The sequence below is a fragment of the Musa acuminata genome, chromosome BXJ3-9 (assembly GCF_036884655.1).
Source record: "Musa acuminata AAA Group cultivar baxijiao chromosome BXJ3-9, Cavendish_Baxijiao_AAA, whole genome shotgun sequence".
NCBI classification, from domain to species: Eukaryota; Viridiplantae; Streptophyta; class Magnoliopsida; order Zingiberales; family Musaceae; genus Musa; species Musa acuminata.
Genome location: NC_088357.1, coordinates 8,372,601 through 8,384,441, shown reverse-complemented (window position 1 = coordinate 8,384,441; position 11,841 = coordinate 8,372,601). Strand labels below are relative to the sequence as shown.

The following is an 11,841-nucleotide window of genomic DNA, read 5'->3' as shown; positions in this document are numbered from 1 at the left end:
GTTAAGCTATGACAAATACGACATATCCTTCAAGAACTATTAAAGAATATAAAAAGGAGATACTCCTACAACTAATTTTGTTAGAACACCACAGAGATACTTCAATTTCATGGTTGAAAGCTTTCTGGATCAATCTCATAACCAGTAGAAGTCAAGTTCATAGTTTACCACCCCCCATGCAAAATATGCTCCTAGAAACATCTCTTCCAAGTTATTTCCACTGTGTCGTCATATCTAATGAAGAGAAACATCAACCATACAGAATTTCCAGAATTTACATAAATGAAGAGAAACATCAACCATACAGAATTTCCATAACTGAACTGTCACCAAACATCACGATAAGCAATACACCTGTGTTAGTCATCAATTTCTAATATCCAAAGCCCATTGCAATTGTAATTGAACTTTGCCTTTTCTCAATAAAGCCGAGCAGGCACTTCAAAGAAATGACAACCAATTACTTGACACCATTCAGTAGTCATATATATATATATATGCATAATTCAATTAGAAGATGCCCTGCCAATACAATCAACTGCATTTGTGGGAAAAGAACATCAACTACTTCAAGCCGGACAATAAGGAATTCCAGATAATTTTATTATGCATCCTCAGATGGGTTTCTTCAACTTCTCATATCTGACATGGACCAGGAGGAGTTGATCCAGTGATGAACCATACAACCGCTTAGTAACTTTCATTTCTGCATATTCTCCTACGAATGAGCCAGTGTGCGCTACGAAGCTAGCTATCGGTTTTCTTTCGCTTGACACTTTCTTCTGCTCTTGTAAAAGCATCTCTGAACACATCGATGGTCCAATCTTTAACATCCTCCTGCAGTCAAATGGCAAGAATGTAGGTTCAATAGTCATTCCTCAGGAAACAAACAAGATGATCAATCTCATACAATGCCAAAAAGATCATTATGAGCAGACACTCATGAGGTTTTGAATGTTTGAGAGTCTTGAGAAGAATGGATTAGAAGAGCCTTTCAGATTTGCGTTGAGTAATTAATTAGTATACTAAAAATTCTTCAGCTCCCACTTGGATGATGGTGTGAAAAGCTAATCATGACTAGCATGGCTTCTAGGTTTCTAACAAAAATAATAAGAAATAAATTCACTCATATGTCACTAATAACCCTTTGGAGATTCAAATTTAATCCATATACAATATTGATTATGATTTTAACAACATGAAAATCATACCAACTTTACTGGCTCTCCAGTTCTAATGCGTGCATTTGGACGAGCAAACCTAGACTCAAAAGGAGTTCTTGGCCGTAATTCCTGGATTGCATCCCACTCTTCGCGAGAAAGCATTCTAACAGTTCCTTGACCCTTAGGGCCTTTTTGTATTTTGCGCTCCATTCTCTCTTCGGCCTTAGATTCATCAATCTGCGAACACAACCAATGCAGATTTACATTTAAGTTTTTTCTTATAACATACAAGCAAAACCAAACAACAAAGAATATATATCTGCCAATAGCATCTATTATATGTTGAGTGCCAAAGGACTACAAGATTGATAAAAAAATGTCCAAATGATTGCTATATATTAAGTGCCAATGATTAACTACAAGCTTGAATAAAAAAATCAAACAATTACTAGAATAACAAGGGCACTACACAACAAATTGGTAGGTCAACTGAACAAATATTACACCCAGTGAATATTAGATAGGCAATTTTTTAGACCGAACATGGTATGTCTGATAAAACCAATTCCAAGGTCATTCTTTTTCTTCAAAAGACAAACTTTAACTCCACGAAGGTTCATAGACTGTTTTCATGCGACCAGTTTCTTGTCACCCTTATGAGCAACATACATCCATATACGATGGAAGTCAAACAAGTACTTACAAAAGAATATATCAGAAAATGTGGGATGATGGTTTCAAACTATACATTTATCTCAGCTAATACTGACATATTGGTTAGGTTACTAAAAGCTCACAACCAAAAGTCTTTACTAAGGATCAATTTTAATAAGATTTACGGGAGAACGCCTAAAAGTTGATAAGTAATTTATTTGTCAATGCACTGATGATTGATTACCAAAATAAATATCATGTAAATTTCAAATTAAATAAAATAAGCAAACAAATAGCTAAACCAATGCAATAGTTGCCAAACAACAACTTGAGAGCCACGAAAAGGGATTACATAAGACCATTTTAGGACTTTGATTACTGTTACCGTTTCTCAGTCATGTTCCAAGTGCTCTTGCAGATTCTTCTATTATGCCCTTGGTTTATCACCTCAATCAAGATGAAATTCCATCACACTTTCCAAACTGAGTTGCAAAGAAATACAAAAATAAGTTTCAGTTGCACTAGGCATTTCCTCTACAGTGGTTGTCATGCATTTGAAAAAATGATCAATTCACGGAGTTCCCTGATGCCATCTGTAATAGACTTGAAACTGATTGATTTTATGTGCTGCATCAAGCATGACATGAAGTCCTTTGTCTTTTTATTCATGATAATTTCATATACCAAAGTACGAAATTGATCAACCTAGACATTTAGTCTAACTATTAAGGAATAAAAATTTATTGACAAGTCAAGACCCATATACCTGAAGTCCCAGAAAAGCCAAGGGTTTTAAGTAAGTATTGTTTCTATCAACAAATCTAGTCATTACGTTGTATGTCAGGTGACAAGTGCCTTCAAATATAATTTTAATTTTACAAGTTGTTCATTCTATACTGTAAATCTGAATAAAGTCCATATCATCTTCCAAATTGAATAATCTCAGTTCAATGCCAAAGCCCTCTAGGTCCAAATCCCTGAAAGAAACAGAGCAAACAAATTCCTTATCATGCACTATCGGACTTGAAACTTAACATGTAGGAACCAGCTCACCAGACTTCTAGGAGAGCAATGATTCATGAAGCTTTGGAGAGAAGAAATTAATTCACATAAAGTTTAAACTTGAAAATAAAAGAAAAGAAAGAAAGAATAGTTATCAATAAATAATAATTAAAGTCGTTATTCTAAAACCTTTAGAATGCAGGGTTTATAAAAATTCGTGATTCCGAAAATGGCTTCTTAAGTCTTAACTATCATGCAATGCCGGACAACGACGATGTCAGAGAACTCAATAAGTTGGCACAATATATCTATTAAACCTGATGTAGCAAAACAAATACTGTGAGCTTTCACCAGGATAATATGGCATCCACACTTACTTCCAGTTTTCTCTGGAGTTTATCTCCTGATACGTGAAGTCTAACCCGCAGCACATTAACTCCGGAAAAAATAATAATAAATCAAGGATATGGATAACCCAATAAAAATTAGGGCTTCAAGACGAAGAATCCCAAGAGAGGGAACAAGAGGAAAAGTGGGGTTTCGCATAGAGCATCGCCTAAAGGCAATAGATTTTGAGACGCACCATCATGAGAACCTTGGCGAAGAGGGCGACGGCGATGGCAGTAAGGGCCATGGGCCAGGTAAGTGTGTCGAGCCACTTGGCGGACTCCCGCACCGGCACGAAGAACTCGTCCTTGGCCGGGTCCCGCCGCCCCCGCCGCCAGCGCTCCCGCTCTCCGATTCGCGCCCTCAGCAGTTCACCCGGCCCATCGCCGGCGGCCGCCCGGATCGGTCGCCCCGCCCGTAGTATCGACCGCAGCATCTATCCACGGAAATCCCCGGAACTTTGGACCGCCGACTCACTTCCATCTTATATTGCTTCATATGGGCTTCTTGTATATTGCTTCATATGGGCTTCTTGGAATGGGCTTCTTCTTTGAGCCAATATGTACATGGCCCGATGACGTCATGTTGGCTACGCTCGCACGAGGGCCATCCATCAACACATTAGCCATCTTTGAGATTTGTTCCTTCACACGATAGATGGTCTGGATCACGGGAGGATGTCGCTACCACAACGGGGATCTCCGACCATCAGTGTTCTCTTGGTGACGATCAGCTGTCCCGGTTAATGGAAGGGACGCCATTTTTTTTTCTTACAGACTGATACTATTTTGTGGGCTCCAGCTTGGTCCCTCAAGGTTAATTACGTATTATTTTTTTATTAATTATTTTCTTTTTAATATGTTATTTTTTATATTTTTAGAAGTTATATCGAGATATCGATACTTACAAAAGTAAAATATTTATTTTTGTTTATCCTCGTGTCATCAACTCTATTGATAAAAATATCATATAAAAAATATTATTAAAATATAATTAAAAAGATAATTTCATAAGTTATTTTAATTAATTCCTTTAGTTTGTACTTCTATCATGATAAGCAACTTTCCTTTTCGGCTTCTTAGGAAGGGAGCACAAGATTTTGAACATTGAAAAAGTGCTCCTCATGAGCACATCATCCGGAATCAAGTCATTGTCTATGTTGTTGTCCTCCTCTGCGAGCTTTGTCTTGAGTGTTGTGAGTTTTGTGACGAAATACTTCAATATGGAGATGCTTTGGTCGTCTTCCGTCGAGTTAGCAGCACCATGCGATAGTACCAGCAACCACAGTAACAGTAACAACCATCGTCGTAGTTGTAGTAGCAGGATAGGTCCTAGTTCATTATTGATATGGCCCCATTTGCATCCTCCGGGGCTAACTCCTCAACTCACATGCTCCAAATCTCCCGCATCGGCCCCCTCCATCCACCACAATAGCCATCATTATAGTTGGTGGAGTCTTCATCGATGCCCATTAATCGTTGGCCTTTAATACCCATGAATGCAACCAATTTCGTTGAGTTGTCCTCCGCTATGCCTAGGGTCTTTCACGCCGATGAGGACCTCATCGTCAACCATGAGGTTAAGCATGGTGGCACACCCAGGAGCCACTGGCAGCAGCAAGAGATGTCCACATTGCTCAAGATTTGCTCTAAGAAAGATGTCATATTTAAGGGTCTTCTCTGGTGTCTCAAAAGGCGACGTCCATCTCATAGCTGATCTTGAGCAGCATGAGTGTTTCCTACTATGGCTGGTGGCTCCCGGGCGTGCCACCACACTCGATCTCGTAGCCAACGATGAGGGCCTCATTGTCGTGAAAGCTGTTGGTCACGATGGAGGATAGCTCATTGAAATTGCTTGCATCCATGGGAGTCGGGGATCAACGATTGACCAGCGTTGGTGTGAACTCTACCAATTGCAACAATAACTACTGTGACAAATAAAGGGGATCGACACCGAGGATTTAGAGCATGCGAGTTGCGGGGCTGGCTTGGAGGACGTGAATGAGGCCATATCGACATCAAATTGGTACCCACCGTGCTGTTGCAGTTATGGTCGCTGCTGTTGTTGTGGCTGCTGCTACTATTACATGACGCTGCTACCCCATTAAAAGACAACTTGAGCATATTTAAATTGAAGTGTCTAGTCATAAAGCTCGTAACACTCAAGATAATGACTTGATTTCACGCGATACGCTCACTAGAAGTGCTTTTTCAAGGTTCAAAACCTTGTTCTCTCTTCCCAAGAAGTTGAAGAGGATAATTGTTGGCCAAGAACATAAGTGCATGCAATAGGAATTAATCGAAATAACTTATAAAATTATTTTTTAATTTTATTTTAATATCATTTTTTCACATGACTTTCCATCAATAGAGTTTTGATGACGTGAGAAAAAAATGAGATTAAATATTTTATTTAAATAAATATAAAATTTTAATATGAATATTTTAAAATATAAAAAAATAATATAAATAAAGATAATTAATTACGGGGGGTAATACGTAATTAGCGATACGCAAAAGTGGAAGTTCTCCCTGCCTCCGTCAAGACAGGTGAGATCTCCGCCGAAGAAAGGGAAGGCCTCTCTCCATCGTCATCACGTCCGTTCGACGAGAAAGATCAACGGTCCATTTTATTCGCCGGATGAGCGCGAGGCATGTCACGTGATACGTAGGCTGCCTCGGTCGGTTCTCGTCCGCCTTTGGAACCTTAACCGACAAAAGAGAGGAAAAGGAATCCCTCGGCAGAGGAGAGCGGCGGCCATGGGATCGATGGCGAGGAACGACGGGACGAGGCCCAGGGAGAACGACGGCGCCAGTGCTGGGTGAGATCTTCATTCATTGTTGCGTTCGGTCCTCGTTCGAGGGCCTTACCATAGGTTTTTCTTCCTCGCTGAACCTGTACCTTTTTTGCCGCATGAAGATTTTTGTTGGTGGATTGCACCGGGATACTATCTATGGGAAATCTACGACCTGCTTCAGATCCTGACTTATCTTGTAGAGCCTTTGCTTCTCTTTGTTGAGCTCTAGTGGTTCGCCTGGATGTAGAATTTGCGATTGTGTTAGGGATTTGGCTCCTGATGCAGTTTTAATGAGAGATAATTTTTCCTTTCGCTATTTTAGATGGATTCTCTGGCCACGAAGTCGCGAAAGACTACGAAGCTCAACAGATTCGTTCATCGATTTTGGTGTATTTTAGGCTTTCCTTTCATCTGGTTCATTATTTCCTCTTACTTTGTTTTTCCTTGATTCTCGTTTGATAGGAAACTATTACTATAATCCTTTGTGTTTGACGTCAGACTCTTCCTATCTGATTGTTCCTGATTAATTAACCTGGTGGAGTTCCTTTTGGAGGTTGAAAATCATTCTCCCGAAGTGGATATATTATATTGATATATCAATTTCTTCTTGGCACCTGTGGTGTGCCCAGCATTGATTACATGATTATTGTTGCATCATAAAATACCACTGCAGCACGTGTATTGTCTTTTCTCTGAGGCATTAAACTTGCAATCATAGCATGCAGTTTTTTTTACATATCCCGGTTTAGCTGGGAGCGACCATTCTTTTGTTGTGATAGTTCATCAGAAACCGTGTCAATCGAGCTACATTTATCAACAGTAAAAGAAACCTGTTGGATTTGTTTTTTTTTTTTCCGACACTTCTTGCTTTTACTGTTTCATCTTTCAAGAAATACGCCTTAATATAGATATGTTGTTAACCAATACCAGGGATCTATACTGGTTGATACTAATCCTAGGTATTATTGTTGGCTGCATATACTCACACTTTTGATTATTGGTTGTATTTCATGTGGTTGTGAAAATTGACTATTCATCACATGCATTCTGTATTTCTAAGTCAGTTTTTTCCAGCTACATTTACGAACCATTTTGGCAAGTATGGAGATATAATAAATGCTGTAATAATGATGGATAAGAACACATCTCGACTGAGGGGTTTTGGTTTTGTCACTTTTGCTAATCCTTCAGTTGTTGACAACGTAATTGAGGACACACATTTTATCAATGGGAAAAAGTGTCTTGCAAGCTTCAAAGAATCAGTTATCTATTGATCGAGTTATTAGTCAAATAACTATTAGCATGTTTTTTTAGGGATTGTATTCCATAGGCATTTTGGATTTCGTAGTTTGAAACCCTTGCATATTTTCATGCATGCATTGAAATAGTGGCAAAATAAGGAGCATTATGATTGATCTGAGTATGTAAATTGAATATGTTCCATTTCATACATGACATATAATTTATAGAACTTATAAAACAAGAGAAATAGAGTTGTTTGATAATATTAAAAATTAGTTCCATTGAAGTTTAGTTAACTACTTCAGTACTTTTTGCTTTTCTAAAAGGAAGGGGCTAAATATGGACTTAGCTAAGGTTAATTGCCCTCTAGAGTGAGACTAAATTTAATATTTGTTACTTATAATGTTTACGGATTTATAAGAGCAAGTAACGAAGATCTATATGATTATGAATGGATATGGGAATATGTTATGACATGGGTCTCAAATGCAAAAGAGATAAAAAAGTTACAGTTGTTGATCACTCATGGGTAGGGCATGTGATAGAGTACTCATTGGAACATTTTGAATGGTTTAATACTCTGGATATTAAGAGGAAGAATGTGAGAGATGAGTCACCAGCATCCTACAAAATCAAATAAAAATATCAAGGTAAGCAGTCATTGAGTCTTAAAGAGGGGAGACACTCTCTGGATTTTCTAGATTGGTCTAGAAATCAAATGGACAAACGAGCAGAAAGGGGTTTTGTTTAAGAGTGTGTGTGTAATTATTTTGTTTTGTCAACAATCATCTTTTGAAATAAGTGGTACTATGCCATCAATTTGTCACAGCATTTTAGTTACAATTTTTGACTTGTCTCTGTCATTTGTTATTAGCCTCGTAATAACACAGGGCCTCTTGTCCTTTATGTTTTGACAAATGATGCTGACAGGTCATTCTTTAGGTTATCTAAACTGTTTATTTGACTCTTTTGCACAAGTTATCCACTAATTGATATATTCAATTATTTAAAACAAATGAAGTTACATTTAGTCGAACCATCTGGTGGCAGTTTGAGGAACTGTAAACATTTATCTCAAGCCTTCAATATTCGATTGTAATTCTCATTTGTGAAGGAATTAAAAATAATAGAAAATTATTTTTATATGTTGTCATATAGTCAATTTTTAAGTGTATATTTTAAGATTTCAATATTTAAAATATATCTTAAGGTTACAATTTTAAGATGGTTGCATAGAGATTTGATACATATCATAAATTCGTCCTATCCATATTTCAGTTACAGTTTTGGGCCACTAGATACAGTATCATTAAGTTCACTTCTGAAGGTTGAGATGTTTTATAACGAATGAATGTCTATCTTATTCTTTTACTGATGTGCCTTGCCTACTTTGTTAATTGTCCTCGTTCTTCTTTTTAAAGGTATATGCTTTTATTTCTCAATCTTTCTAGTATTCCCTTTTTAAAATTTTTTTTCTTATTGTTTGTCATTGGTTTAATTTAACTTTTTATGACTTAAGCTAACTTATTTAAATTTTCTATCTGTGGACTAAAAAAAAAAAGAATAAGAAATTGCTGCATCTATGGTATGTTTAAAGATACCTTATCTATGAACCAGAAACACATGCTAATTCACACTAGAGGTGCTATTATGGCTATAGGAAGATGAATTAGCACTTCTTAGAAGTGATAATTATGTAGTGACATTGCCTTCAACTGTGCACAATGGCAGGAACAGATCCATATCATGATCTTGAATTGTTGGGATCATTGACCCTAATTGTTTTACTCCTAAAGGTTCTTGTTTAGGTTCTCAAAATGCCATTTGTTCTTTGTAACTTGTTGATCTTGCCACCAAATGTCATTCGTCTTATGTTTTCAAGTTCTTGATACTTGCCACCTTATGAGTTTCTATCTGTAGGTTGAAACCAAAAAAACTATACCACGGGGCTCTCTTCGGTCTAAAGATTTTAAAACCAAGAAAATATTTGTTGGTGGGATTCGGTCAACTGTTACAGAAGGTAATGTTTTTCAGTTGTTAAGGCTTAAAATGAAATATGCTTTGTCTAATTTTTTTGTAGTTTCTTGCTATGTTTTAGGAGCAATTTTCTATGTATACTTTAAAAAAAAGTGAATTTCATGTCTGTCCCTCTATAGTTTTATATAACATGAATTCCCTTTTAAAAGACAACAAAATTTTATATTATAGATACCCAATTTTTCCACATATGCCCAATGCAAAATTTTGAGTTGGAACATTCATGAAGTTTCTCAACTTCAGAGGAATATATAAATCAAGGTGTGCAATTTCGTACCGTACCGGAGTTTCGACATTCGCTCGGTACGGTACAAAACTGTATACCGAGCGATGTATCGTTCGGTATACCGCTCGATATATATATATATATATATATATATATATATATATATATATATATATATATATATATATATATATATATATAATTATTTTTTGTTCCTCTCGATAGCGGGCGGTCCGCGTACCGATATGCCGTCGGACCAGTACGTATCGCCCGTACCGGGCGGTATCATTCGGTATTGTCTACCTTGATATAAATATTAATATACAGAAGGGTTCTTGGGAAAAATTGCCTGTTTTTGAAGCACTATGACCTGATCAGATGGGTCAAAGTAAGTGTCTTTTTTTAAAAAAAATTGAAGATTAATGTCCTTGCTTCTTTTCCTATTATATCACAAACTGAGCAGATGAGTTCAAGAATTTCTTCTCAAAGTATGGAAAGGTGGAGAATCACCAGATTATACGTGACCATTCAACCAACAGAGCATGTGGCTTTGGCTTTATCATATTTGATTCGGAAGAAATTGTAGATGATTTGTTATCTGAGGGAAATATGATTGATCTAGCTGGTTCTAAGGTGAGTTTTATACAGTTGTTGAAAAATGATCTCATTAAAATTGATCCAAGTTTGCCCCATGTGCATTTTGCACTGTTCCATTTTGTGTTTTGGAATTATGAAGATAAACAAGCAGTTAACATGCTTATTTTTGCCACACTGATATTCGATAACCATGTCGCATTGTAGGTTGATTTTGGGTTCATAGATATTCCTGACCAAGGCTGTTGACTTTTTCATGTAACAGGAATTAGGTTAATGCTGTTGCATTGTTGTAGGTGGAGATCAAGACAGCTGAACCAAAGAAAGTCTCAAACTAGCCGGCTTCATATGGTAGTGAACCTAGGCCACGGTCTTTTAGTGATAGCTTTGGTGGTCTTGCCAACACTTATAGTGGTTTTGGAGGTGGTGGATATGGCCCTGGTCCCTATAGGACTCCTGGAGGTTTTGGTGGTAGGTTTGGTGGCTATGGTGTTGGTGCTGGTGAATTCGGTGGAGGATATGGTGGTTTTGATCGAGGATTAGGTGTGGCAACCTAGGGGAATCTTCCCTTGGTCATTCAAGTTGGCTTGGATCTTATGGGGGAGGGCTTGGTGGTGGATATGGGCCGAGTGGCTTCGGTGGCTATGGTCACGGTGATGATACCTTTGGTCGTTATGATGCTTTCTATGGTGGTGCATATGATGATTCTAGCCCAGGTGCCGAATCTGGTGGAATGTATCATAGTCGGGGAAGCTATGGCAGTGGTGCTGGCAGTTTCTCCTCAGTATGCTTTTTGTTCTAGTCATTTCACGACAGCTTGCATTAGTGCACCAGATGCATAGTTCTTGATCTGCAATCTTTCCAAGGTCACTGATAGAAGAGCTTTGCTAGTTTGCTTGTTTGACTGTTGTGAGAGCCATGTAATACATAGAACACAAATTAGATGCTCTCTGGTTTGTTTTTTCTTGCTCTTTTTTTGGTTATTCTAGACTTGTAGACCACATACCTTGGTGTGTAGAATGCTTTAATATCAGTTTCTATCCAGCATTTGATTTCTCGCTAGTTCTTTAGATGTTCATGTAATGGGAGATTGAAATGAAATTTGATTGTTGGCATCTCGGACTTGTCAAGTTTAGTTCCCAAGCTTCTGTTGTTAGTGCGGTCTGATGTAGGTTATTGTTTCACCGACCTCTACCTTTTACCGAGAACCAAGTTATGGTTAATGTTGGTTTCTAGGTTTTTCTTATGTTAAAGCCGATGGCTCCCACATTTGATTGATTGATGTTTGCAATCACGAAACCATCTGCTAAGATCATGTAGAGTGACTTTCCTGATTCATTCTCCAAGAAAAAGAAAAAGATAAAAATATAATTTTATTATCTTTTAAATTATTAATTTTATATTAACTTCTAGTCCTAATCGATTTTCTCTTCCTTTTTCTCGTCTCAACATTTTTTGAAGTTATGCCATCGTCTCCTAAATGCTCCAACTGATGGCATTGCAATGACAGTGGGAATCGATTGAGAACACGTCCACGGTGCACTCCTTACGGTGTAGCTATCTATCTTCCATCGTCGTCGGTGCTATTAACTCGTCCTTTTTTATTCAATCAAATCGAGACAAAAATGTTACGTGCTTGCAGCTTCCGAAGATCATGAAGTTAGTGGGACTTGGATACACTGGTTGATTTATGTATTGCTACCTATTCTTTAAGGTAAGGCTTAAAGATCAAAATATTC

At 37.5% G+C, this 11,841-nt stretch overlaps 2 protein-coding genes across 6 annotated transcripts; one reads left to right on the top strand and one right to left on the bottom strand.

Moving 5' to 3' along the window:
• Nucleotides 1-283: 283 nt before the first annotated feature.
• Nucleotides 284-3,671, bottom strand: LOC135649225 (uncharacterized). The gene is made up of 3 exons (XM_065167417.1): nucleotides 3,403-3,671; nucleotides 1,212-1,400; nucleotides 284-837 (listed from the first exon to the last, which is right to left on the bottom strand). The coding sequence occupies exons 1-3, from the start codon at nucleotides 3,640-3,642 to the stop codon at nucleotides 748-750; spliced, it is 519 nt and encodes a 172-aa protein (XP_065023489.1). The 5' UTR covers nucleotides 3,643-3,671; the 3' UTR covers nucleotides 284-747.
• A 2,084-nt stretch (nucleotides 3,672-5,755) lies between these two features.
• LOC103997820 (uncharacterized) lies at nucleotides 5,756-11,149 on the top strand. Of its 5 annotated transcripts, XM_065167063.1 has the most exons (6): nucleotides 5,756-6,027; nucleotides 6,126-6,199; nucleotides 6,326-6,392; nucleotides 9,166-9,265; nucleotides 9,972-10,141; nucleotides 10,368-11,149. In XM_065167063.1, the coding sequence occupies exons 1-5, from the start codon at nucleotides 5,966-5,968 to the stop codon at nucleotides 10,092-10,094; spliced, it is 426 nt and encodes a 141-aa protein (XP_065023135.1). In that variant the 5' UTR covers nucleotides 5,756-5,965; the 3' UTR covers nucleotides 10,095-10,141; nucleotides 10,368-11,149. The 5 variants fall into 5 exon arrangements, 3 of the variants coding, with proteins under 3 accessions (XP_065023135.1, XP_065023136.1, XP_065023134.1); XM_065167064.1 differs by lacking the exon at nucleotides 9,972-10,141; XM_065167062.1 differs by having other exon boundaries at nucleotides 9,972-11,149.
• The last annotated feature ends 692 nt before the right edge of the window (nucleotides 11,150-11,841 follow it).

Bases quoted from the DNA above. Each gene is read 5' to 3' on its own strand.
- LOC135649225 (XM_065167417.1), bottom strand. From the start codon at position 3,642: ATGCTGCGGTCGATACTACGGGCGGGGCGACCGATCCGGGCGGCCGCC. The intron at 1,401-3,402 runs GTGCGTCTCAAA...TTGTGTTCGCAG, and splicing joins TCGCCAAGGTTCTCATGATG to ATTGATGAATCTAAGGCCGA. The intron at 838-1,211 runs GTATGATTTTCA...ATTTGACTGCAG, and splicing joins CTGGAGAGCCAGTAAAGTTG to GAGGATGTTAAAGATTGGAC.
- LOC103997820 (XM_065167063.1), top strand. From the start codon at position 5,966: ATGGGATCGATGGCGAGGAACGACGGGACGAGGCCCAGGGAGAACGAC. The intron at 6,200-6,325 runs GTAGAGCCTTTG...TCGCTATTTTAG, and splicing joins TTCAGATCCTGACTTATCTT to ATGGATTCTCTGGCCACGAA. The intron at 9,266-9,971 runs GTAATGTTTTTC...CAAACTGAGCAG, and splicing joins TCGGTCAACTGTTACAGAAG to ATGAGTTCAAGAATTTCTTC.